Source organism: Neodiprion virginianus, chromosome 2, assembly GCF_021901495.1.
Source record: "Neodiprion virginianus isolate iyNeoVirg1 chromosome 2, iyNeoVirg1.1, whole genome shotgun sequence".
NCBI classification, from domain to species: Eukaryota; Metazoa; Arthropoda; class Insecta; order Hymenoptera; family Diprionidae; genus Neodiprion; species Neodiprion virginianus.
Genome location: NC_060878.1, coordinates 34,954,637 through 34,977,225, shown reverse-complemented (window position 1 = coordinate 34,977,225; position 22,589 = coordinate 34,954,637). Strand labels below are relative to the sequence as shown.

The 22,589-nt window shown below is 37.7% G+C and overlaps 5 protein-coding genes across 12 annotated transcripts; 2 read left to right on the top strand and 3 right to left on the bottom strand.

Annotated features, from left to right (window-relative positions):
- Positions 1-1,896: 1,896 nt before the first annotated feature.
- On the bottom strand, positions 1,897-3,102 carry LOC124298113 (AP-2 complex subunit sigma). The gene is made up of 4 exons (XM_046749731.1): positions 2,957-3,102; positions 2,598-2,747; positions 2,181-2,354; positions 1,897-2,080 (listed from the first exon to the last, which is right to left on the bottom strand). Exons 1-4 carry the CDS (start codon positions 2,957-2,959, stop codon positions 1,979-1,981), a joined length of 429 nt encoding a protein of 142 aa, XP_046605687.1. The 5' UTR covers positions 2,960-3,102; the 3' UTR covers positions 1,897-1,978.
- Positions 3,103-4,678: 1,576 nt separating this feature from the next.
- Positions 4,679-5,927, top strand: LOC124297509 (trafficking protein particle complex subunit 6b). Its single transcript, XM_046748621.1, has 2 exons — positions 4,679-5,112; positions 5,295-5,927. Exons 1-2 carry the CDS (start codon positions 4,987-4,989, stop codon positions 5,694-5,696), a joined length of 528 nt encoding a protein of 175 aa, XP_046604577.1. The 5' UTR covers positions 4,679-4,986; the 3' UTR covers positions 5,697-5,927.
- Positions 5,724-9,681, bottom strand: LOC124297508 (cystathionine beta-synthase). Of its 2 annotated transcripts, none has more exons than XM_046748619.1 (6): positions 9,372-9,681; positions 7,964-8,073; positions 7,528-7,877; positions 7,191-7,444; positions 6,831-7,101; positions 5,724-6,750 (listed from the first exon to the last, which is right to left on the bottom strand). In XM_046748619.1, the coding sequence occupies exons 1-6, from the start codon at positions 9,452-9,454 to the stop codon at positions 6,310-6,312; spliced, it is 1,509 nt and encodes a 502-aa protein (XP_046604575.1). In that variant the 5' UTR covers positions 9,455-9,681; the 3' UTR covers positions 5,724-6,309. The 2 variants fall into 2 exon arrangements, with proteins under 2 accessions (XP_046604575.1, XP_046604576.1); XM_046748620.1 differs by lacking the exon at positions 9,372-9,681 and adding an exon at positions 8,981-9,293.
- Positions 9,682-13,789: 4,108 nt separating this feature from the next.
- Positions 13,790-17,068, top strand: LOC124298395 (NAD-dependent protein deacetylase Sirt2). Its single transcript, XM_046750323.1, has 7 exons — positions 13,790-13,923; positions 14,068-14,124; positions 14,221-14,463; positions 14,904-15,260; positions 15,505-15,700; positions 16,117-16,309; positions 16,427-17,068. Exons 1-7 carry the CDS (start codon positions 13,869-13,871, stop codon positions 16,493-16,495), a joined length of 1,170 nt encoding a protein of 389 aa, XP_046606279.1. The 5' UTR covers positions 13,790-13,868; the 3' UTR covers positions 16,496-17,068.
- Positions 16,525-22,441, bottom strand: LOC124298392 (probable 2-oxoglutarate dehydrogenase E1 component DHKTD1 homolog, mitochondrial). Of its 7 annotated transcripts, XM_046750311.1 has the most exons (14): positions 22,290-22,441; positions 21,746-22,084; positions 21,300-21,589; positions 20,953-21,172; positions 20,310-20,659; positions 19,938-20,159; positions 19,665-19,822; positions 19,325-19,589; positions 18,848-19,055; positions 18,302-18,714; positions 18,025-18,145; positions 17,760-17,948; positions 17,577-17,662; positions 16,525-17,427 (listed from the first exon to the last, which is right to left on the bottom strand). In XM_046750311.1, exons 2-14 carry the CDS (start codon positions 21,939-21,941, stop codon positions 17,320-17,322), a joined length of 2,826 nt encoding a protein of 941 aa, XP_046606267.1. In that variant the 5' UTR covers positions 21,942-22,084; positions 22,290-22,441; the 3' UTR covers positions 16,525-17,319. The 7 variants fall into 7 exon arrangements, 6 of the variants coding, with proteins under 6 accessions (XP_046606267.1, XP_046606271.1, XP_046606270.1 ...); XM_046750315.1 differs by lacking the exon at positions 22,290-22,441 and having other exon boundaries at positions 17,914-17,948; positions 21,746-22,277; XM_046750314.1 differs by lacking the exon at positions 22,290-22,441 and having other exon boundaries at positions 21,504-21,589; positions 21,746-22,276.
- Between the last annotated feature and the right edge of the window lie 148 nt (positions 22,442-22,589).

Here is a 22,589-nt window from a genome sequence, read left to right as displayed (position 1 = left end):
CATATACCGCAGTCGCAATCAAATGATACAATAGCAGAGCTATAATATTGCGTGCTTGAAACTTTGGAGAGGTCTGAAACAATCGTTTCTGCTTGTTTTAGATTGTAAAATCGGCGACGGTGACCTTCTCCACAATTTTATAGTCAAATTAAAAACCGACGAACGTCGTGCGGGCGCCAAGCTGCGAAGACGATCGTCTCCGTTAGTGTAAAATATTTATATATGTATACGTGTGTGTAACTGCTTGAATTTTATGTATGAAATTTCTTGTATTATGAGAGAATACAAGAGAGGCGTATCCAGGCGAAGCGACGCGCGATATCAGTTGCAGGGGTCGCCGCCACTACAAGCTCCCGGCTGATCTACTGCGTCTTCTCGTCGTCCGATAACCCGTGATAACCCCGACCCTAAATGTTATACATATTCATACAGTTTTATAACTCCGAGCTTCGTTCTACATCTTCGATTTCAGGTACACGTAGGGAAGTTAATGATTTTTACCGCGATCATTGCGCATCGACGTTGCTGCGACGGCGGGCATGAAAATAACGGCAAATGTTTCTCGTTATTACATTTTGAAACATTAATCATAATGGGGAATAAATTGACCAAGAAATATTGCTCTTGCTTAAATTTCTCGTCATTTCCCGTAGGAGATGTCGGGAAAATATGTGAAAAGTCTTTCAGAAATATAAGAAGAAAATTAATAAGATAAAGTTACCTTATTAAATTTCAGTTATCGAAGATAGGAATTTTCATAATTTCTCGTCATCGTTCATTATCAATATTATTGTAATTCGACAGACACGCATGGTCTCACTGTTTCATGCTGCACGAGCATAATGCTGATCAGAAATAATTTGACACGTTCTCTGGAGTGATTTAGATTTACTGTGAAACGAACCAGTGAGTTGAATGAACTAAAGGAAATAACGCCGGCAAAGATGATTCTTCTCCTCACGCTTACGACCAGAGCAAATTAGTGTACACGACAATTAGCCTGCATGGGCGTTACGTTTACGACTTAATAAACGTGAATACGGATACACCGCATGGTGGGCATTTTATTTCGTGGATCTACATTGATCTTCTACGTATGTAGGTACCTATATTATATCATGTATGACCGTGAATTCGACGTCTTGAATATGAGTATGGACTTCTTATTTTGCGATCACCCGACGACGACCGCCATCGTGTTCAGAGGGGAAATCACTAAATTTTGTTTAGTTCGCGAGCTGCAGCGAGTGATTTAATTAAAAATCTGTCGAATGGTTCCATGTTATTCGATGCATGCTTGCAGTTTTAGTTTTATTAAAACCTACGCCTGTACACGTATATACCGAAGCACATTGATATAATGAGACTATTCACAATGTTATCGAACTCAATTCAATGTTCATAATAAGTGTAGCGAAAACTGTCATCAATTAGTATTTTCATCTGTTGTTGTATCCCGGCTCTACATAATGTTTCAATGTTTTACCATTTTTTCCAAATTTCTATCTGTAATACAATTTAAATCGAATTTTAAGCTTCTGTCCTTTCTAGTTTAATAGTCGTGCTATTGGAAATTAAAAGAGTGACGTCATAACGGCAAGATGTCGTAAGGTTTGAGATATTTTCGGCGTTCGTATAATTACCCTAGATTTTTCTTTCCAATTTATTCTGAGGAAAAATTAAAGATCACTTCGTGATCGCGAGTTCTGTGTGCAGTCAAGCACTTGATAAAGTAGGAACCTGATAACCGTGTTTAACTAACTTATCGACATAGAACGGTGGACGTTGCACCTTTTACTGATATCAACCAGCGGTAAGACAGAAGAATTCTGTATAAGCTGCACAAAAGATGACTTGCTGGACTTTTGAAAGAAATGTGAAACAAAACTTGAGGTGTAAGAAGAAATGGAGCATGAGATTGTATTGTAGAGAGATTTTTAAATACAGAACATTTCTAAGGAAATGGTATTTTGTTTTATTATTCGAGGGAGTTCAACATGAGAAGTTGCTTAAGAACTTTGGTTTGGCTAGTTTCTCGGATTTCACCAGCAAGAAACATTTCGTCCACTACAGTGTACACCTGAAATTACAATGGTATTATTAGGAGATTGACTATTAAAACAACAGACTAAATATTCTACATGAGATGCGTTGTAAAATTTTTCAGCAGGATAAAGTACCTTATAGAAGTTGAACACCAAGTCTAGTTCGCAAACGTTGTGGAAATACTCGTTCAAGACTTCCACAAAATTATGAATTGCTTCCAAGTAGCAAAGATTGTTGTCGTTCACATCCACGCAAATACAGAAGTACAAGCCAGCGTATCGTCTGTAGACTATCTTGAAGTTTCGGAACTGAAACCAAGATACAGAAGCGTCAAGCCGACCATAGGAAAAGCAATTTTTAAAAAACAGTTTCTGCAGTGTGTCAGAATTTGAACCACAATTGGGAATCTTTTCATTATCAGTAGATGTACTTCGAGCCTTCTTTGTGACTGCTGTACGAATCAAGCGTCGAACTAGTTAACGAAACAAATAAGCTCCTTTGCACTGAACTAAGAAATTATAGACATATTATATCCAATGAACTTGTAGAACCTCAACGAAGTTGGTGTGTTTAGCATCTCTAACAGTGACGACGGCGTGAACTTCCTCGATGAGCTTTTGTTTTTCATCGTCATCAAAATTCATGTACCATTTGGCAAGACGAGTTTTGCCCGCTCTGTTCTGGATTAGGATGAATCGAATCTGGGAAAAATGCATAATCAGAAACGATCAAGGTAGCGTTGTACGGACCTGACAAAATTTTATAAACAAGCAATAATATTGATTTCAATGAGATAACATAATTCTGGATACTGAGTTGATCCTTTAATCAAGGTGCACGGAATCAAATAAACATAAATTCTCTCGCTGAATTGTATTAAATCTTGATCGTATTCTCATGCAGTACTTGCCATTATCTCTGAGGGTGACAGATGACAGGTGACACTTTCGATCAAGTGTCTTTTTAGGTTCGTGTGATAAGTCCGCCCTCCTGCTTTATCAGTATTCTATCTGTGCGCGTGTAAAATGCAATGAGTTCAGACAACTTCAAGTCAAATTCTCGGCTGTTCGTCGCTTAGTGTCACCGTAGCGCCACGGAGCAATATTGGCGCTTCGGTAGCCGGCGCCATCTTGTTGGTGAGCGAACGCCGAAGACGCCGAACCACCTGACAAAAGATCGAGGGCGGCCGAGCCGACAAGCACGCGGTTAACTGCGCGAATTTTGCTGTGCTTGATTGTGTGGCAGAGTTAAATCGGCAATTTTCGGGATAATTTATTGACCAGCCGGCTAAGAGGTTGCGATTCTTTTTAGATATTTATACGGAGTCTATTGAATACCTAACACGGCGTTATGTGTATATTCTTCAGTCAACGTGTATGGTAGGTATACTACATTCACGCACAACAAATGACACTCGCGATTGAATTGCTGCGCTTTCAAAAATTTTAATCAAAATGGAGGAGAAAAGATATGGTGAAATCAGTGCAATACTCCTTTACTTGAAGTTAACCACGACGTTGTGATTACAGCATCATCGGTTTCACGTGTACATGATCCCTAACAAATAGTGGTGAACCAGTGAGTGAATTATCAGTTTTATAGAATATTTTGGAACAATTGCTATTCAACGTTTCAATTGTCATGTGCAGTGCAGTGGTGAAACTTCACATTTGCGACGAGCGCCGTGATTTTCTGCAGGCGTTTGGCGTAAGGGTGAGTCTGATATATGATTTGTCTCTTTGTGTAACGTATCAAGTATAGGTATGTTCGTACTGGCGTCGAATTATTACTGAAAATGTTGTCATTAAGATGAATTTCGTGAGGGTTTGTGATATCACTTGACGATACGCTCGTTTTGCCTCCATTTAAATCAATCTACTCTCCAGTTGGATTGTGCTTGCTTGTCAATCGACTTAATTGAACTACTAAAAGACGTTTATTTGTGGGATAAACTTTATTATTGATTGACATATTTTATTGAAAGGTAAAAAAAAACCTGACGTCATACCATCGTGTGTGATGTTTTACATCTGGTTGTATCGTCTGTGATTTATATTCGATAATTACATGCTTCCTATATTAATTTCACGCATACGTAAAAAAGTATAAAATTTTTTGTTAATTTGACCGTGTACTCAGAGCGTGCAGTTGATGCATTCTGATTCTGAGAATAAGCTAAGCATTCGACGAATACCTCCAGTTGTGCAAAACTTGACAGCAAAGTACCACTGATCTGTAATATCTAAATCAGTGCAAAATACCTATATCAAAAATGTTGGGTACCTGGTGCAGTTGGCATGTGGATATATTCTTTGTTTCTAGACGTTGATTAGAAAACAATCCTGGAAAAATCTCAATTTTTTTATCGTCGATTTTGTTCATAGTATGCAGTGAAAATTTTCAATAATGTACGGATCATATTACAAGTTTTTTGGCCATTCGCTGTTGTATCATGGTCATTATGCGGAAGTTCTAGAGAATCTCAGGGTGCCGTTTCTGTAAGCGGTCGCCCATGCTAGTGATAGAGAAGTATTTTCCATTATCGACATAGCTTTGTGTCGACCGTGGCGTCGACTCTCCTCGCATACGACCTTAGCAAAAATACCTTTGGCTGACCGTCCTTAGAGCTGCTTATTCAATGGGGAAAAGCAGTAGTTAATGAACACAGCTTTGATATTTGACGTCTAGAGTTCAATCATCGACAAATACCTACCTATAAACAGAATAAAACATCAAAAACTGAATTTAATTCAGATTACAAAAAATAAATGTAAAGTTGAGAGATTTTTTACTAATCAGCGATCGTAATTTGTCAGCTATTAGTGAGCGACAAGGCGAAACTGACAGTGTGTTGGGTATTGCCACTTTGACAGATCAGAACGCAAGTTGAATAATCGGCGTTGTTATTTCTTGACGGTCCATTAAATCATCGTTTGCGTTATGAAGCAGCAAAACGTTGACACAAAAACAAACCTACCTGATACCGGGGAAGCGGACGAGTGTCTATTCGAATATTTGCATGCCGAAATGGTGAATTACGTTCTGAGTTCAAAAACAAACGGCAAGGCAAGTTATACTACAGTTTAAATATACTGACCAACATCCCAAAGATTCACAGTTACATCGCGTTCCTGGACGTCTGCAAAAACATATGTCAAACTTACTTGAATCCGTTAACATAACCCAAGGTTATTCTTCGACAGAATGTTCAATCAACTATCTAATCGTTGAATAATGTTTTAAATCAGGAGGGCGAAGAAGAGCTTTCGCCTTTGGAGTGGATGGGATTCGGTGTTGGATATCGCATCATGGAACGGTTAACTAGGGAATGGGCGCGTTTCAAGGATGAGTTGGACACAATTAAGTTCATATGCATGGATCTCTGGTCAAGTTTGTACCGCAAGCAGATCGATAATTTGCGAACGAATCATCAGGGAGTATATGTACTGCATGACAATGCATTCCGTTTATTAACCAACATCGGTGCTCCTGATAGCACGCAGTACTTACGCGAGGCTCCACGACTCTTAGCTTTTACCTGCGGTCTACTTCGTGGTAGCCTTGCAAATCTTGGAATAGTTAGTACGGTCACAGCAGAAATAGCTACATTACCGAGTTGCAAATTTCATGTACAGGTACAGAGAGTTTAGAATAATGTAAATAATTATATAAGTATGTAAATTTAATAACTTTATTGAAAATGTATAAACACTATATTATTTGTGTAAATGACTGTGATTATGCATTAATCGACTTAATAGACGTAGTGCAACAAATACTGCAGGACAATACACATAATTTCGGTAAAAGACATCGATATGTGCATGTGTGTAATGTTTCCATCTACTCCAGGTCACACATAAATCATGCGATCGTAATATGGGTGTAGAAAAAAACATAATGAAATCAATTTACTATTCGAGTTATTTAACCTTAATAATTCGTCATCAAATATTGGTCCAGTGCAAATAGTATACTTCAAATATCTCATGTCGTATCACATGGACTGACAAATAACAAAACCACACTTAAATACAAATACATGATCAGTCTCATGTTTTATTGGATTACATAATAATACACAGAATTCAAGTATATAAATGTATAAAAATCAAGCAATTTCCAGAAAAAAAAAAGAATAGAACTAAACAAAAATTACGTTTGTCAACTGTTGTCAAGAATTGACTAAATCTATCTACATTGCAGAAAAATTGGTAAGCGAGGCTTGGGTCAAATAGTTTAAAATGAATATAAATATCCGGATCAAGCAGCAGTGCCATTACTGTGCGGTTCACTGATATAATTCAAAAGATCCATTTGAGTGGCAATACCCACTGCACTGGTCGTTTGTTTCGCATTTACTATGACAACATATGCGTCTTTTTCAAGAATTCGTGACAGTCGTCCGAGGGATGCACAAGTAGTCAGCTTTCTGAATTGCTTGAACAGTACTTTCCGTGCGCAATCCGTAGACTTGACTTTACCCGAAATCAGACTTCTCGTAAGGTCATTCAGAGTTACTACCCCTTGGATACTTCCATTCTTTTCTATAAGCGGAATTTGGTCAAATCCGCCTTTCTTCAGAATCGCAATGGCTTCTTGACAAGTTGCTTCTGCTGGTAGAGTAGACAGGGGATTTAAACGAAGATTTGAAATAGAAGTCGTCCACCACCATTTGTTCGCCTCTACCGGCGGGGGTGGATCCTGAAACATCATAGTGAAGTCAATTTTAACTTTTTCTTCAATTTACAATTTTATTTTCTAAACACTTAGTTATTTCGTACCAAAAAACCTCTGGCTTCCATCCAGTGGTCCGATACAAATTTAGTCATGTAGTTTCTGAGACCATCTGGCAGTATTACAACAACTCTTTGATCTTCTGGTAGATCCTTGGCCAATTTTAAAGCTGCTGACATAGATGCACCGCTACTTCCACCGCACAACAAACCCTCCTCACGTATTAGTGCTCTAGCACAGTTCAGCGAGTCTTTGTCATTCGTTTTAACCCACAAATCAACTAAACCACGATCCAAAACCGTAGGAGTGAAGTCGTATCTGAAAATGTATGTCAGTTAGATATGTAGCAGACTCAATGTGATCTAGAAAATTCCAATTTTGCTTAGTTTAACAGAAGGAATACATACCCAATTCCTTCGACCTCATAGAAGGTTACTTCACTTTGATTTATTTCCGCAGGCTCTGCAAGAATACTACCTTCCGGATCAATAGCTACAATTTTTGTCTGTGGTATTAGTTCTTTAAATCTGCGACTGATCCCACTAATGGTTCCACCAGTACCAGCTCCTGCTACTAAATAATCGATTTTGCCTTTGCATTGTTCCCAGATTTCATACGCTGTTTGATCGTAATGAGCTAGAGGATTTCCACAATTGGTATACTGTAAAACATAAAGACGTTAGCATGTCTTACAAAGGAAAAGAAAAGTCTGCCAACTTTCCATTTCCATCGATGTCTAATTACCTGATCCAGAATTACGCTATTTGGTATTTCTTTCTGTAATTTCTGAGATACTGTTATATGACCTTCGGGACTGTCCCACGCAGCCTCGGTTGGCGTTCTAACAATCTCAGCCCCCAGAGCCCGCAGTGTGTCAACTTTTTCATTCGACATCTTCTCAGGCATTACTATGATACAGCGGTAACCCTTGACTGCTGATGCCATCGCCAATCCTATACCTGTATTTCCGCTTGTTGGCTCAATTATGGTATATCCTGGCTTGAGAATCCCTTTGTCTTCCGCATCTTGGATCATTCTGTGCGCGATCCTGTCTTTTACGGAGCCACCAGGATTCAGAAATTCACATTTTGCCACTAAATTCAAGCGACAATTAATTGAAATTGAAAATTTTGTGTCCAAGTCGAGAAATGAGCTATGCTATCCTGCAAATAGTACTCACATAATTCACATTTGATATTAAATGATTTGCAAATATTGTTCAATCGCACCATAGGGGTTTGTCCAATAGCAGCCAGGATGTTGGGGAGTACCTCCTTGCGATTATTAAGACTAGAATAAACAACACGTATTGTATAGTTTTTAATTAATTGGTTTAGACAGATGTTACACGAAGAGCATTTGATTTCACAATGGCTCGTCACTTATCAAAAACAAAGTTTTCAAACACTGTGTTATAGGGGCTTGAATGACAAGTATTTCAATAACTATATCATTTGTCCATTAAATGAATAGTCTGGAGAGTAAGGTTTCCATAATTTTCAATATAATGAAATTGTTTAACGTGCATAATACATTTGCTCAGTGCAGTCCAATTCAACGACATCTATTTGACAATACGATAGATGAGATTGTTCAAATTTTTCAGGATCATGGACAAGTTGTTATATGTGGGACATATACTATCAAATTATGGTGCAAGTTGTTGTCCAGCAAATTACTCAAGTTGATGTTTAAGTTTTATACGCTAGTGTGGTGTAGATGTTATCAAGTATTTATTCAGCCTCTGCATAAACTTGCGACACGAATATGGATTTGATGTAATCAAAGCGCATAAATATGAAACGGCAAGTAAACTACGTCTAACAAGGAAAGTTTTAAGTAATGTATTGAGTAGTTCTGTGCCCGTAACTAATTATGTACCGGTCTGTATCAAAAGTACAATTGTACAAATGATAAATGTTGTCTTACACGCAAGCATGATCGATCGCCAGGGTAATATTCGATATCTTCTACTTGTTTGGATAGACTGAGTTCTCTATAATTTTGCTAACTTCGATTGTCAAAAAATTGAAAAAACATCAATGCTTTGATCAACAATACTTCAATAAGACTGTAGGCAGTGGCATCATCATACCTAGATCATTGATTATGTTATTACTCATTAGGCATCGCATGCATCAACTAAATCTAATATTGTAGTTAATATCTTGCAAGTGAGATAAAAGGCTTTTCCTACTCTCTGAAACTCATCCAAGTATATGTTTGAAGTATTTTTGGAAATTCGTCAACAAAGGTTTTGAACGCGCCGCTGAGGGGGTTCGAGGCAAACAAACTACTTGTTAATCTTTTTTCATTATCCTCTGAACCGGTCGGCCCCGAGCCAATAAGACGCCACACACGTGTAAATTCCTACGCTACTGACGAACGACGAGCAGCGATTCTTCATCCGAACCTACGTGTTTCATTATTAGCGGAAACACGTTACTCACGCACACGTATCTGAAATTGATATTCGTACATCGCCGATAGGAATAGCCCTACGTTCCATACGTTCATATCGTAGTTTGGACAACGATCCTTATACACTTCTCACTCAACGAAAACTTAAATTAAAATTTTTTACTTACGGTGGTCGTGTTGTATGCGGATTATTTTTAGCATTTGGTTGCCACGTGCAACGCGAAGGTAGATCTGGACGTATTAATTCCATTTTCAAACTACTCAACGACAGTCTTTTGTTCTTCCAATTTTTTTTTTACAGGGTTTTCCGCTCTCTTCTTCTGTTCGATTGTACAATGTTTAATTCCTCCACGTTTGACGAATAAATATTTAGGGATCAATCGATTGGTTCCAAGCGTGCGGCGACGAGTTTGCGCGCTGCTACTAACCTCGAACACAACCGTCGTTCAACGGCGAACGGCAGGAAGCGGAGTATTTCTTGCATCGCAAGTTCGGCTTGTTTTGGTTGCATCCCCCCCCCCCCCCCCTCCTCCATTATCCCCCATCTTGATTTCTCAGCCATTCCTAACGCAGCGATTTCTTGCCCCGTTCTTGCATCGCGTCTTGCATCCCTGTTTTTATGTTATTGAAACCTCGGTCTGATCAATCCGCTTTTGTAGAATCTCCTGGAACTACCAACCCAGTTGGATTCGGTTGTGCGGTGGACAATGATGATTTAAATTTTTTTATTGATAAAACTAATAGCATTAAACTATGTTTAATTATGATTAATATCACCACGTTGAAACGAAATTTCGCAAACTCTTTGGGTCATCTAATGTATCCAGTGATAACCTGGACGGCTTTCGTAATAATATACACTTGACTCGCGAATGTTGTATCTGCAATTACTTATACATAGATGATATTTTATACGCATGCGGTAATTTATACGTAATATCGGAGTTTCTGGTTATTGCAATACTTGCGGTTGATGATGATACCACAATTTTTATCACCCTGTGACGAGGAAACTTTACATCGATTCTTAATTACTTCAATTCATGGACAAAGAACTGTGTCTTTCAGGGACTGAATTGCGCGCGAAAATAATGCAGATATGCGCGTATTAATAATTACTGATTTTCAATTACTGGACATATTGAGAATTGCGAAAGTGTTTGTTGTTATTCAAAATGATCGGAAACTCAAGTTTCTCTGCAGACTCCGCTTTGAATTGACCGAAATACAGTGTTTGAGGTGCTTCAAAGGCGTTTATTGGCTTTTATATTACGCAAATTTTTCTCTGTAATAACCAAAAATACCGGTACAAATATCATACGTACTGTAAATTTGGAACAGGTTTTAGAATTTATTACTGCCGTAGATGTCATATTTTGTACGGTTTAGAACCTCTTCGTTTACTTTAAAGTTGTTACATATTGATAATTCCTAGGCCAACATAGAAGAGTTGTTGTGCAACGACGCAAAGCAAACAGCGGATGACACATTATCGTACATTCTTAACGTTAAACTGTAATGAAAACACGTTATATAAGGATTAGTTAATTGAATGTTAAGTTTATATGTAAATTTGGTGCTAAAGATAGACTTTCAAGTAGTACAGGTGTACCTTACATACGTATCTACGTGCGTATTAAGCGACCTCTAACGGAAAACAGATAAAAAAGAAATCGAACTGGAACTGATAGAACTTTGGTATTACAATTATTATTTTTACCAACATAGCAGTTAGCAGTCACTGATTCCGCATCCATTTCTGTTATAATTTGCGTTTTGACGATGTCATTAAAATTAGCTGCGTAGAATCTTTTCATGTTTATACATGCAATCTGCAATCATCACTTTACGACGCATAAATATCAATACCTTGAGATATATCTATGACGCATTACATAATGACGAGCAGCGTGGTGTTTGCAGTTTTGTACATTGCTTTATAATTACCGTGTTATCCATTTTTCCAAATTATCGCATTGTAAAGTATAAACCTTTTGTATAATCATGTTGATACGCGTCCCACATATGTATGTTTTTTTTTGAAGGTTATGCCTTTTCCATTTAAAGGTTTATGGGGAAGGGGAACTGTTTATAATAGGCTTCAATATAACTCAGAAATATATGTATGTCTCATCGAGAAAGTAAAAGAATTGAGTTTATATCTACATAATCGAATAAATTGAGCATTCGGAATCACACGGCCAATACGTGTCGTGGAGATAAGATGTGGCCGGTAGAATCCTTTAATTAAGGCCACTATAAAGTTATTGTGGAATTCGTACTTGATTTACGGATCACCAAGAACACTGTGAGTACTTGTATAGTTTTTTTCAACTAATATATCTAAAAATGTTTTGTTTCGAATCTAATCGCAGAACTAACCTTTTAAAAATCTTGGCTAATTGGAAGACGGATAGTTCTAGGAATCCTCTTAGTCCGCTTATCGTTTTTCCTTTTATCTTTGGTAAACATATCAAATTATACATGGTTTTTTATTCCCTAATAACACCACCTTTAAACGATTACTTGCATGCAATGAAAAAAAAATCCGTCAAGATAAAGCTATTGCTCCGGATAATAGAAATGTTAGCTTAATCTGTAATGTATTCCCATGGTTGATTTTTTAACCACCGAAGCTCTAAAATTGTTCAAGCAAAAGATAATTCGTCTTATTTATTTGACTGTAATTTTTTCTGTTCCTACCAATAGAATGAAAAATTTGAAACAAACATTTGACATGGTAGTCAATGCTTATTCTTTCGAGTGTCACATGATATTGATAAAGCATACTATTCCATTTAACGCGTGTCAAAGAACTTTTTATCAAATCTTTCCACAGTTCAAATGCTTCTTGAATCTTGTGTAGGATCGTATAATCAAATAGAAGATGTGTGAAGAGGGAAACATGGCAACATATTACCCAGTCATTTTTCGAACAGTTTAGTTTACCCAAATGTGCAATGGAGCGATTAAAAGGAACAGTGATTCATATAAATTATAACAAACATTGGATAGTAACGAGTTGATTAAGCCTACACGGAGGATACGGAAAAATGATATTTCCATAGATACTTGTGATACGTGTATTGATTTGAAATGAGTAACACGATATCGGTCCAAAGGTTTGTGTGACTCGTCATACAAATAGTCAGAGTTCATTGAGTACTGCAGTTAGCTTGTCGTGAAAAACATACAGAGTTTAAAGACTAATTTTGATGTCTTGCGTTTACCGTCTTGCCGCAAACAGGAAGCCCCGGATAGATTAGCTGGAGCGGCCATTTAGAACCACGACTATAACGCAATATCTAGCGAGAACGCAAGAAGTAGATTCTGGAAGGTATGCTGCGCCCACATGATGGTCCAGTAGCTTGCAGAGGAAAGGTATAAATAGATTTTATACTGAAATATATGTTTCAGCTATTAAAGTCGGTGGCCCATGATGCAACTTTAGTCCATACATTGTAGCCAAGCTTTCCTTAAAATCTGTCCTAATATAAGCCGTGTATTCCCAAGTACAAGTGTTTAAAAGTTGAAAAAAAAAATCATATTTCCAACAATATATATATATATATATTGATGAAAAAATAATTGATATCTCCAAAAATCAGTTCCATAACTGAAAAATAGAATTACTATTTTGCACATTCTTCAATTCGAACGCTGAGTTATTTTTCTTCTGATTGAATCAATGTTTTACATTTATGTCCACACGATGAGAAGGAAATAATATCTTCGGCATAGAAATTGTTTAAGAAATACTTCCGTTCGAGGTTACACTAATTTTTATACAAATATTTGTAACCTCCTTAATCAGATGCATTTTCACATTAACGAATCAAGGTTTTTGTCTAGCTTAATGTATTATCACTTCAACATTTTATACAACGGTTTATGTAGAGGTGATAATTAAGGATAATTTGAAACACGAACAAATAAGTTACGCAGGCACACATACAGCTACTTCGGCTGTAGGCAATATCATGCACTTGGAAATTATCCTTGGCTAAAAAAATCTGCTATATTCGATCTCTCGTGAAGTTTCGTTATTCTTATTGCAAGAACTGTCTGAGCATATTAATGTGAACAGATATCCGTTCAGATCAGTACATACAAATTTAAATAATTCTAAAATAGAGGCGTACTTGGTTGAGGCATCAAAAACCATATAAAAAGTGATGCTTCATCAGATAAGCTTAGGTACCTATGTGTATAGTTTCATGATTGACTTTCTGTACGTCTTTCCTTTCCACGCTTACTCGTTTATTATGTTATCCAGTGATCACATATTCATCATCGATTTATCTTGTATATAATTAATATTTATATAATAATAAATTCCATGCGTGAAACATCGTGATAGCTAAGCTGCGCTCTTTGTAACCTATTTTACAGTACATAACTGTGTGGCGTGATGGTAGGCAATTTGTATTACGTCAACGTATACGTGTGTACAGATCGTCTATCATATGGCGTGGCACAATGTAGGAACTTTTGCGCCTGCTATCACATATGCGGCAACCAGAGTTACACAAATGATTGGGGAGTAGCTGCATTTCACACACTAAACTTATTGTTAGCAGAGAGGTTTCCTCTGTTGTTAGGAGCGCATCGCACTGGCGTGAAATCATAAATGTTCGTGACTTTTCTTTCACGTTGTCACGTGTATGCAACTGTCACCTAGAATAGTGATTCGTTGCTGGGGATTCCCGCGATTATCAGGTATTCATTAGCTCGTCTGATCATCGACATTATTAACATCATTCTGCAATTTTTGACAAAGTGATGCCAGAAGTATTGACTCAACTTAACCTCGAAATCGATTAATCGCGGTCCAATACTAATTACGCACTTTTAACGGTACAGTCTTTGAGATGGAGAAACCCAAAGATGAGAAACCTAGCACCGCTGAAGACAAAAGGGGTAATATAAAGGTTCTGCGAATATACCATTTTTGTAGCACTACATCATCGATGTTTAACTCTACTTTTATTTTTTGTCATTCGTTAACTTTGATAGACAGCGGAGCTGAAGATGAAACTCCAAATTCGTCGTCAGAGGCAACAGAACTCGAAGATTCAAGCGTTGGAAAAATTCGAAAATATCTAGCTCAAAAGTTGGGGCTACATGATTCCGACGATGAAAGGGACGGGCAGGGAGCGCACATGTTGACAGAACTATCGCTTGACGGAATTGCCGAATATATTAAAAGTAGTGGCTGTAGAAAGATTATTACTATGGCTGGTGCTGGGATATCCACGTGTGGGTATATTTATTTGATTCAGAGACGCTTATTTATTAGTCGTGCATGAATGGACACCATTTATTCTATAATAATATAGCACAATGTACTTATACTCTAGAACATCCATATCAAGCACCTGTAGGCCAGGGACTTCATGTTGTCTTTTCAGAAATTTTTTCTTTCAAATGAAACTAAATTTCTTAAAAAGTCTACTTTTTTTATGATTGAACGAGGAGTCAACTAGTATCGCGCTCAATATTGTAATCAGAAGTATAAAGCAATTAGAAATGATTGGATAGCGAGAGACAAGGGCATGATTCAGATTTTTATTACAATGATTTTGAAGGAACACACTTTAAAACAAAGAGTTTCTGTTCATGTTTTGAATCTTGGTAATTCTAGATATTTCTTTAGAAGTGATCTTGATTTTGAGTAAACTGAACTATTGAAATTATAGCAGCTGGAATACCAGATTTTCGTTCACCTAAAAGCGGACTGTACCACAATCTAGAAAAATATAACCTGCCGCATCCTCAGGCTATCTTTGAGCTGGACTTTTTCATGGAAAACCCAGAGCCATTCTTTGTTCTGGCAAAGCAGTTGATGCCAATTGGATTTAAACCTACTCCAAGTCATTACTTTATTCGATTACTTTGGGAAAAAGGACTTTTATTACGTCACTATACACAGAATGTCGACACCCTAGAGCGTATTGCTGGGATACCTGGTGATGCATTGGTCGAAGCTCATGGGACTTTTCATACTGGTCATTGCCTGCAATGCAAGGCATCATATGAGTTTGAATGGATGAAAGGTATATCCGATATATAATTTATGATTCAGTTCTTTTGTATCATCACGCTTACCTGATTATTTGTGGAACAAAATTTGCAGTAATCATGTAGTTTATCGATCAGATTAATCCTGGATTTGAATTTGTAATATAACGGCACATGGTTATTTTTTAAACAACAAATTAAATTTGTCCTTCATCAGGTTTTGAAAGTTTGAAACGGTCTTTCTAGTGGTTGTTTAGTGAAAGATTCAAAATCTTACAGAAAAAATACTTGCTGATGAGATACCAGGATGTGAGAAATGCAAAGATGGCATTGTTAAGCCGGACATTGTATTTTTTGGTGAAACGTTACCAGATAGATTCCATACTCTTATAGATAATGATTTCAAGCAAGCAGATCTATTGATCATTATGGGATCCAGTCTAGTTGTGCAACCATTCGCTTCTCTGGTAGACATGTGAGTAGTAAAAATATTCTTTGGCAAAGTTTATGTACAAGGTATTCCTAAATTCAATACCACAGACAAATTTCTGAAACTAAAACATACAGTACTTGCTGTGGCACTAAATATGCTAAAAAAAAAACAACTACAACAGAAACTGATACATGACCTTTATCATTTGGAAATTAGAAATGTGTGTGTGTTTCGTTTTTATCAATTTACACTTGACGAAAGGTTACGTATTAACAGACTACACAAAGTTCAAATTCGATGACACACTTGTTCAGTGGATTTTTATAAGTTAGATTGCTTTCTTATTGCTTGTATTTTGATTATTTTCGCTAAACCGGTATTCATTGTTAGTGAATTTGAAATTCAAAGACACGTTGCGAATTTTTCACTTCAACTTTTGATGCTTGCTCCACTTTAAGGGTTCCTCCAAATTGCCCTCGGCTTCTCATAAACAAGGAAAAGGTCGGGATGCAGGATCGTATTATGAGATTCTTAGGTTTGAAGCAAGGATTGATGTTCGATCCTACAGATACTAATACTGGAAGAGATGTTGCATGGCTAGGTGAATGTGACACTGGGTGTCAGTTGTTAGCCGACAAGCTTGGCTGGGGGGTGAGTTATCTAATATATTGTCTATTAAAAAACCTAACTACGAATTTCAAAAAGTAATTACAAATTTGTGTGTAATTTCAGTCATATACGTATTAACTATAGCAACTTGTTGTTTAGGAGGAGATGAAGGTTCTTATTGAAAAAGAACAGAAGAACATTGAAGTCGAAAAATCGAAGGAAGGTTGATATTATAATCATCGATTTTTTGGTATTGAAGTTTTTTCACCTGATTTATCAACTTTATCTATAACCATCTGTGTGAGCACTGGGAACAGTCGGTTTCTGAATATCAATTTTTAAAAATCAGATTTCAAAATTTTAGGTCAGCCAACTTGTGTAGTCAACGTGATAATGTAGTTAGCTGGCCTACAACACTCAGAAGAAGTGAACAGACAAAAGGTGTAAAAAACAAGTGTTCACGCGGAGGGTTAATGCGTCATAGATTAATTATTCAAATCTCCATCGATATATTGTAATCAATATAGAAAGTTAAAAAATATTCAACTACCGATAATATTTCGTAGTAATCTTCGATAATATTCCAAATTAAATTATTGGCTACAGCCGAACTGTTGATATCATCAACTAATTTTGTATCTTCGTTGATAAATTTTCAATCCTCATCAGAAATACGTGTCCGTGATAATCGTTGACATAGATGTAAAGATCGATTAATTAAGAATTATTGAAAGGAAAGTACTACTATAACTTAGTTGCGGATACGAAGCTCTATCTGAGATATGTATTTATTCTCCTGTTGTATCAATCAAATGAAATGTTTGAGAAAAAAATATTCTATCTAAATTCAACATCCGTCCTTCTTTTGATAATTTTCGATTGTTTTCAGATCTTTGCTTAATGTTTTGGAATTTCGGCAATTAATGATTATACGACATTCAAACTTTCAAATACACAAACAATAAAACTCGTTACATACATATTCAACATATGAGACAATGAGACTCATTTTCAATTTTAAAATGAACACAATGTTCAATTTCTTAATTATTTTATGCCATAGTGAAGGGTTTCACAATGACTTCTCGAGCCTCTTGCTGATGTATTTGTCCGACGCCAGTTGCGGGTGCAGCCATTGCCCGTCTGCCGGAGTATTTTAACTGAAAGATTATGCAGATCAATCCAGTTATGAATGCATCTTCGAGAGCTGAAGTTATAAGTCGCGAGGCTTGTGTAAAAATTGAAATCGATTTGTATTTACTTTTTGAATGGGCCAATAATTCATAAACCTAACGGAAGTCTGACTTACCTGCCGTCCACACAGGTTCTCGAAACGGGGTTTTACGAAACTCCACGCTCCCATATTTTGTGGTTCTTCCTGACTCCAGATAAACGCTGTTACAAATCAGACGATATTTTTATAAGTAAAGCTCTTCTGAGATATTAGAATTATTTATACGATTGAGTGAGAATCCACTTTTGCGTATCTTACTTCGAGCACGCTTGAACCTTCGAACCTCTTCAAGTATTTCCAAAACCGGGAATGGACAAATACTCTCTAGTCTAACGATCGCGACGTCTTTAGCCTCGAGAATTTCTCTGTGTTTATTCAGGGCGTAGTAATGTTTACCACTGACGAGAATTACCTTCTTCACTTCAGCCGGATTGACCGTCGTGTCTCCTGGAATAGATTGTGTTCCATGTGAGATAACTGCATGTTTGAAAACCGCTTGAGGATAGATAAATGAAATGCTTGCCAATAACGTTGACAAAACTTGTCCCTGTTTCCATATCCGTCAGCGACGAAGTTGCCGCGGAATGTCGAATTAAAATTTTCGGTGCCACTACGATAAGTGGTTTTCTAAAATTCCGCACCATCTGGAAATTAATGAAGTTTAAGATTTCGAATAAGTCAATTTTCTACAAAACGGTATTTCACATTGTCCGATAGCATTTATTGGCGGGCTTGGAAAGCTACTTCTTGGAAGCTATCGTTAAGTGTCAATTACACGGTATCTTCAGGTATTTCCCTACCTGTCTTCTGAGTAAATGGAAATACTGCGCCGGTGTCGTTGGGTTGGCTAGCTGCATGTTAACATCGTCTCCGTCTGGTCTATCCTCGTTGCTGTCTGTCAGCTGGAGAAATCTTTCCATTCTGCAGGAACTGTGTTCCGGTCCCGCGCCATCGTAACCATGCGGCAGTAGCATGGTCAATCCACTGCTAATCATCCATTTAACCTCGCCACTGCTTACGAATGTGTCAATTATGATTTGGGCACCGTTGAAAAAGTCCCCAAATTGTGCCTCCCATATCGCAAGGGTCGATGGTGAAGCTATGCTCAAACCATACTCGAAACCGAGAACCGCTTCTTCGGATAAAATACTATTGGCTAATTCCAACTTCCCGGTTTGGGTTTCGGTCATCGAGTTCAGGGGAATGTGAATATCTACATTTCAAAATCTCTCATGTAATTTTTATCGTTCTACATTGGCGGCAGGGAATTGAACGGGAGTGAATTACCTATCTTAGAAATCTTTCAAACTTTTTTTCAATCCATGATGATACAAGCTCATGCTTACCACCCGTTGACTGATCTACCAGCATAGCATGTCTGTGCGAAAATGTGCCTCGTCCAACGTCCTGGCCGCTAATCCTGACGTTGTAGCCTTCGTGAAGTAAAGACCCGAAGGCCAATGCCTCGGCAGTTGCCCAGTCTATCTTTAGTCCATCGGACACTTTGTTCAATCTCGCTTCAACGTGTGATTTTAAAAGGTGGGGATGAATTTCCTAATTAAACAATTCAAGTAGCAGTGTGAATTCAAGTAAGCGTCAATCAGGGTTGAAAATAATTCATCGAGTGTAGCTTTTGGTTTTCAGTTTTGTGTCAAACTTGTAAGAAATTATTTCTGCTACATCCTTGAAGATTTAAAGATGGTGTGATTTCTATGAAGAATGGCGTGAGAGTAATATTAAGGTCCGATAGGATTTCTCATACAGGACAATGTCTCATTTCACATTTGAATGTTAATGCTCAGTTTTAGCAAATCAATTTTTACCAATTCCTGGCACTGCACACTTTTGCTTGCAATGAATCTTAACAGATCTACATCGACTCCTGTATTCCATTTGGAAACGCTAGCTTGTGCCTGTGACATCTCTGACCACCTTCCGCCAAAATAGACCGGTTCCGGTACGTAATTGTCGACTTGCCTCAGAGACTCTGCAAGCCAAGCTGTGTGCTCGGAAACTATAGACTTGGCTTCGTCAGTCGTCATAATCTCTGCCTTTATTAGTTCTTCTGCATATTTATCTGGTACTGACCTAAAATTATCCATTGACATGTAGCTTAACGATCATATATTTTTGTCCACCTCATTATAATCGATATTTATTTACTTGCGGGTTTGGATAATTTTGTAAATAGCGGGATTCGTGAACGTAGGATCATCGAGCTCGTTGTGTCCCCATCTCCTAAAGCAGTTCATGTCGACGAATACATCTTTCCTAAATTTTCTTTGGTATCGACAGGCGAGTCGCGTGGCACGAACAACCATCTGTGGAGAGTTACAAGTGTACTGTTAGTCAAATTTATAACGTACGGTCGTTTCAGATTCTCAATCATAATTCCTGTCAGTTGTCCTAACGCAAATTTTCTGCGTCAGTATGTACCTCTGGATCATCGCCGTTGACGTGCAATACTGGAGCACATATGCTTTTAGCTATATCGGTGCAATACCTTGAGGACCTTCCTCTGTCTGCAGGTGTTGTAAATCCCAATTGGTTATTAACGATTAAATGTACAGAACCACCGATTTCAAAATGTGGGGCTGCGTGTAGGGCCAATGATTCTTGATTAACGCCTTGACCCGCGTACGCTGCATCCCCATGAACCTGAAAATATCGCTTGTCAGGGAAATTCCGACATCCGGGATCTTGAAGCGCTATAGAAGTATTAACAACTAGAAAAGGAGTTTAACCGATTGATTGATGTACGGCGATTGAGAAGGATCACACGCGATCGCTTATACTACCATTTTGTACCTGTAGATTCAGTACTTTGTCGCTCCAAGCCAAATCCTGGCCACGAGAATAAGCCCCATCCCCAACTGCCTGCATAACGCCCCTTGTCTTTCCCATTGACACAGGGTTCACAGCTTCCAAATGGGATGGATTGTAAAGCATAGTGACGTGTAGGTTTCTTTGGTCGAAGGAGAGATCAACGGATGAGGTGAAGTGACTTGTCACGTCTCCAGTCGCTTTAACGTCTTCTGGAAACTCTGCGAAGCCTCGTAATTTGTGAAAAAGTTTCTTTGGTGGAAACCTCAGCATTCCGGTCAAGAAATTCAGTCTCCCACGATGCGGCATACACATCACGATGTGATCTAATTTTGCTGGTGCATATAGGAGAATCAAAATTAAATGTTTCACTTGTAAATATGATTATAATAGATTGTAATTTAATTACAACAGAAGCACGTGAAATGATAATTCAGTTCCGCCATGTTGAAAAAATATTTTTCAATTTTTGTTAATAATTTTTGCTATTGTTGCTGTGTAAACTTGTGACAAAATTAGCACGCTGCTTGAATAATGAACGTTGTCGCACAAAATGAAAACAAATGGACATGACCTGAGATAACGAAGAATATTTAGCAAGTCAATTGATAAAGTGCGGATTTATTACCAGCTGTTGCTTGCTTGAAGAATTCGTGAAAAAACGCCATCATACTTTCGGCACCTTCTCCACCGTATCTTTTGAATGTTACAAATTTTATAGCCAAAAATTTGTCCAAAGCCTGACTCTTCAGCATTTCCGTAACTATTGCCCTCTTTGTATCCCTGTCCAACGCCTCCATGTAAACCTCTTCGAAATTTTGCGCGAACCATTCTCTTTCCTCTTCAGTCTAATTTAACAAATTGAAATGTCAGTCAATCTTAATCATGGAAAAAACTTCTCCCAATTTTCACACTCAATCTACATGATACGATATCAAATCATAATAAATTCTAGTTTTAAGTTCAGTACCTTACCTCTAAGTAACTAAATTCAACTCCTATAGGACCAGCGTAAACCTTTCTCAAAATACTCAACGCCACGTTTACAGACCCTTCCGTTTGTTTCGCGTTCAAAATTCCCTGAAAGGAAACTTTTTCGTCGCCATTAAGGCCAAATTTATTCAGGTTCAATTCCGGCGACGGACTAGGTGTTTGCAGTGATATGGGATCTATGCTTGCCTGTTTGTGACCATGTTCTCTGTAGGCTGTGACCAGTCTGTAAAAATTGCTGTATTTAGCTCGTGACGTCAGACTTTCTCTGGATACTGAAATTCCAAAAAAATAAACGCTGAGCAATCTGTTTGTTGACAGTAATTGTTTTTTACGTGAGAAGATCAGAATATCTCGGATGACATTCCGTATCGTAACTACTCGAGTGAGGAGCATTTTTGGTACTGTACAATGTCACAATTAAAACTCACCTTCGTAATATTTCTTATAAGTCTTCGGTTTGTATCCATAGACGCCATGTTTACTATGATAAAACTTTGCTAAAATTCTCCGCCGATTCGCACAAGGAAAGTTAATTTGATTTCTTGGTAATATTCTATCGCGAGACACGCATGTGCCCAAGCGACAGTAATTTTCTCCAATGATATTAGATACGTTTCTGTACATTTTATCGCCGGGGCATTTGCCAGTTAACTAACTCGATTTGAACACTCCTTTATGTAATAAGAAGATATTTCCATCCGAGTTCTGATAATCTCTGCTTGTTTTTCAATCTTATTTTATCGTCCTATCCTTTCTGTAGCCTGCAACTGACGCCAAACGCCTTATCAAATTATACGCGTGAACCCGAATAGCGCTTATCTGTTTACCCGGCAAGAGATGGTTCTGAATAGTCTTGCAGACTAACAAAGCGGAGCGAAAGAGCGCGAAGCAATGTCTTTTTTTACGTCAATTTTAATTTCAAACATGTCGGCCATTTACAGCCAATTCAGGCTTCCGACTGGACTTACTTACTCCAGCTGTCGTTGGGAAACGCCTAACTCTGTAGTGTACACAACAAGTTAATTGAATTTCACAATTTTACGTATGTAGCTCGCGGAAACAGAACATTAGGCACAACGTATTCAAATTTCACGTTAAACTGCACAGTTGGTTGCTTGCCACCGTATATATATCACAGGTGTTACCTAAGTTTCCATGGAGCATCTATGTAGGCACGACTATGCTAGCTGCCATCAAGTTTACGAGTGTTCGAACTCGCAATTAAAGTTACACACGGTTGCGTATAACCAGCGAGGTTTATTCAGTGTCCGA

What these genes read in the sequence shown, in the direction of transcription:
- LOC124297508 (XM_046748619.1), bottom strand. Translation starts at nt 9,454, where the DNA reads ATGGAATTAATACGTCCAGATCTACCTTCGCGTTGCACGTGGCAACCA. An exon ending in CCGCATACAACACGACCACC is followed by an intron (nt 8,074 to 9,371) that starts GTAAGTAAAAAA and finishes TGTTTATTCTAG; the next exon opens with TCTTAATAATCGCAAGGAGG. An exon ending in ATAGCGTAATTCTGGATCAG is followed by an intron (nt 7,445 to 7,527) that starts GTAATTAGACAT and finishes TATGTTTTACAG; the next exon opens with TATACCAATTGTGGAAATCC.
- LOC124298113 (XM_046749731.1), bottom strand. An exon ending in AACACACCAACTTCGTTGAG is followed by an intron (nt 2,355 to 2,597) that starts GTTCTACAAGTT and finishes TCTTGGTTTCAG; the next exon opens with TTCCGAAACTTCAAGATAGT. An exon ending in TGGTGTTCAACTTCTATAAG is followed by an intron (nt 2,081 to 2,180) that starts GTACTTTATCCT and finishes TTGTAATTTCAG; the next exon opens with GTGTACACTGTAGTGGACGA.
- LOC124297509 (XM_046748621.1), top strand. Translation starts at nt 4,987, where the DNA reads ATGAAGCAGCAAAACGTTGACACAAAAACAAACCTACCTGATACCGGG. An exon ending in GTTCAAAAACAAACGGCAAG is followed by an intron (nt 5,113 to 5,294) that starts GCAAGTTATACT and finishes GTTTTAAATCAG; the next exon opens with GAGGGCGAAGAAGAGCTTTC.
- LOC124298395 (XM_046750323.1), top strand. Translation starts at nt 13,869, where the DNA reads ATGCAACTGTCACCTAGAATAGTGATTCGTTGCTGGGGATTCCCGCGA. An exon ending in TGGTGCTGGGATATCCACGT is followed by an intron (nt 14,464 to 14,903) that starts GTGGGTATATTT and finishes TTGAAATTATAG; the next exon opens with CAGCTGGAATACCAGATTTT. An exon ending in TTCGCTTCTCTGGTAGACAT is followed by an intron (nt 15,701 to 16,116) that starts GTGAGTAGTAAA and finishes CTCCACTTTAAG; the next exon opens with GGTTCCTCCAAATTGCCCTC.
- LOC124298392 (XM_046750311.1), bottom strand. Translation starts at nt 21,941, where the DNA reads ATGTACAGAAACGTATCTAATATCATTGGAGAAAATTACTGTCGCTTG. An exon ending in GGTAGATCAGTCAACGGGTG is followed by an intron (nt 18,715 to 18,847) that starts GTAAGCATGAGC and finishes TTTGAAATGTAG; the next exon opens with ATATTCACATTCCCCTGAAC. An exon ending in AAGGTTCAAGCGTGCTCGAA is followed by an intron (nt 17,663 to 17,759) that starts GTAAGATACGCA and finishes GATTTGTAACAG; the next exon opens with CGTTTATCTGGAGTCAGGAA.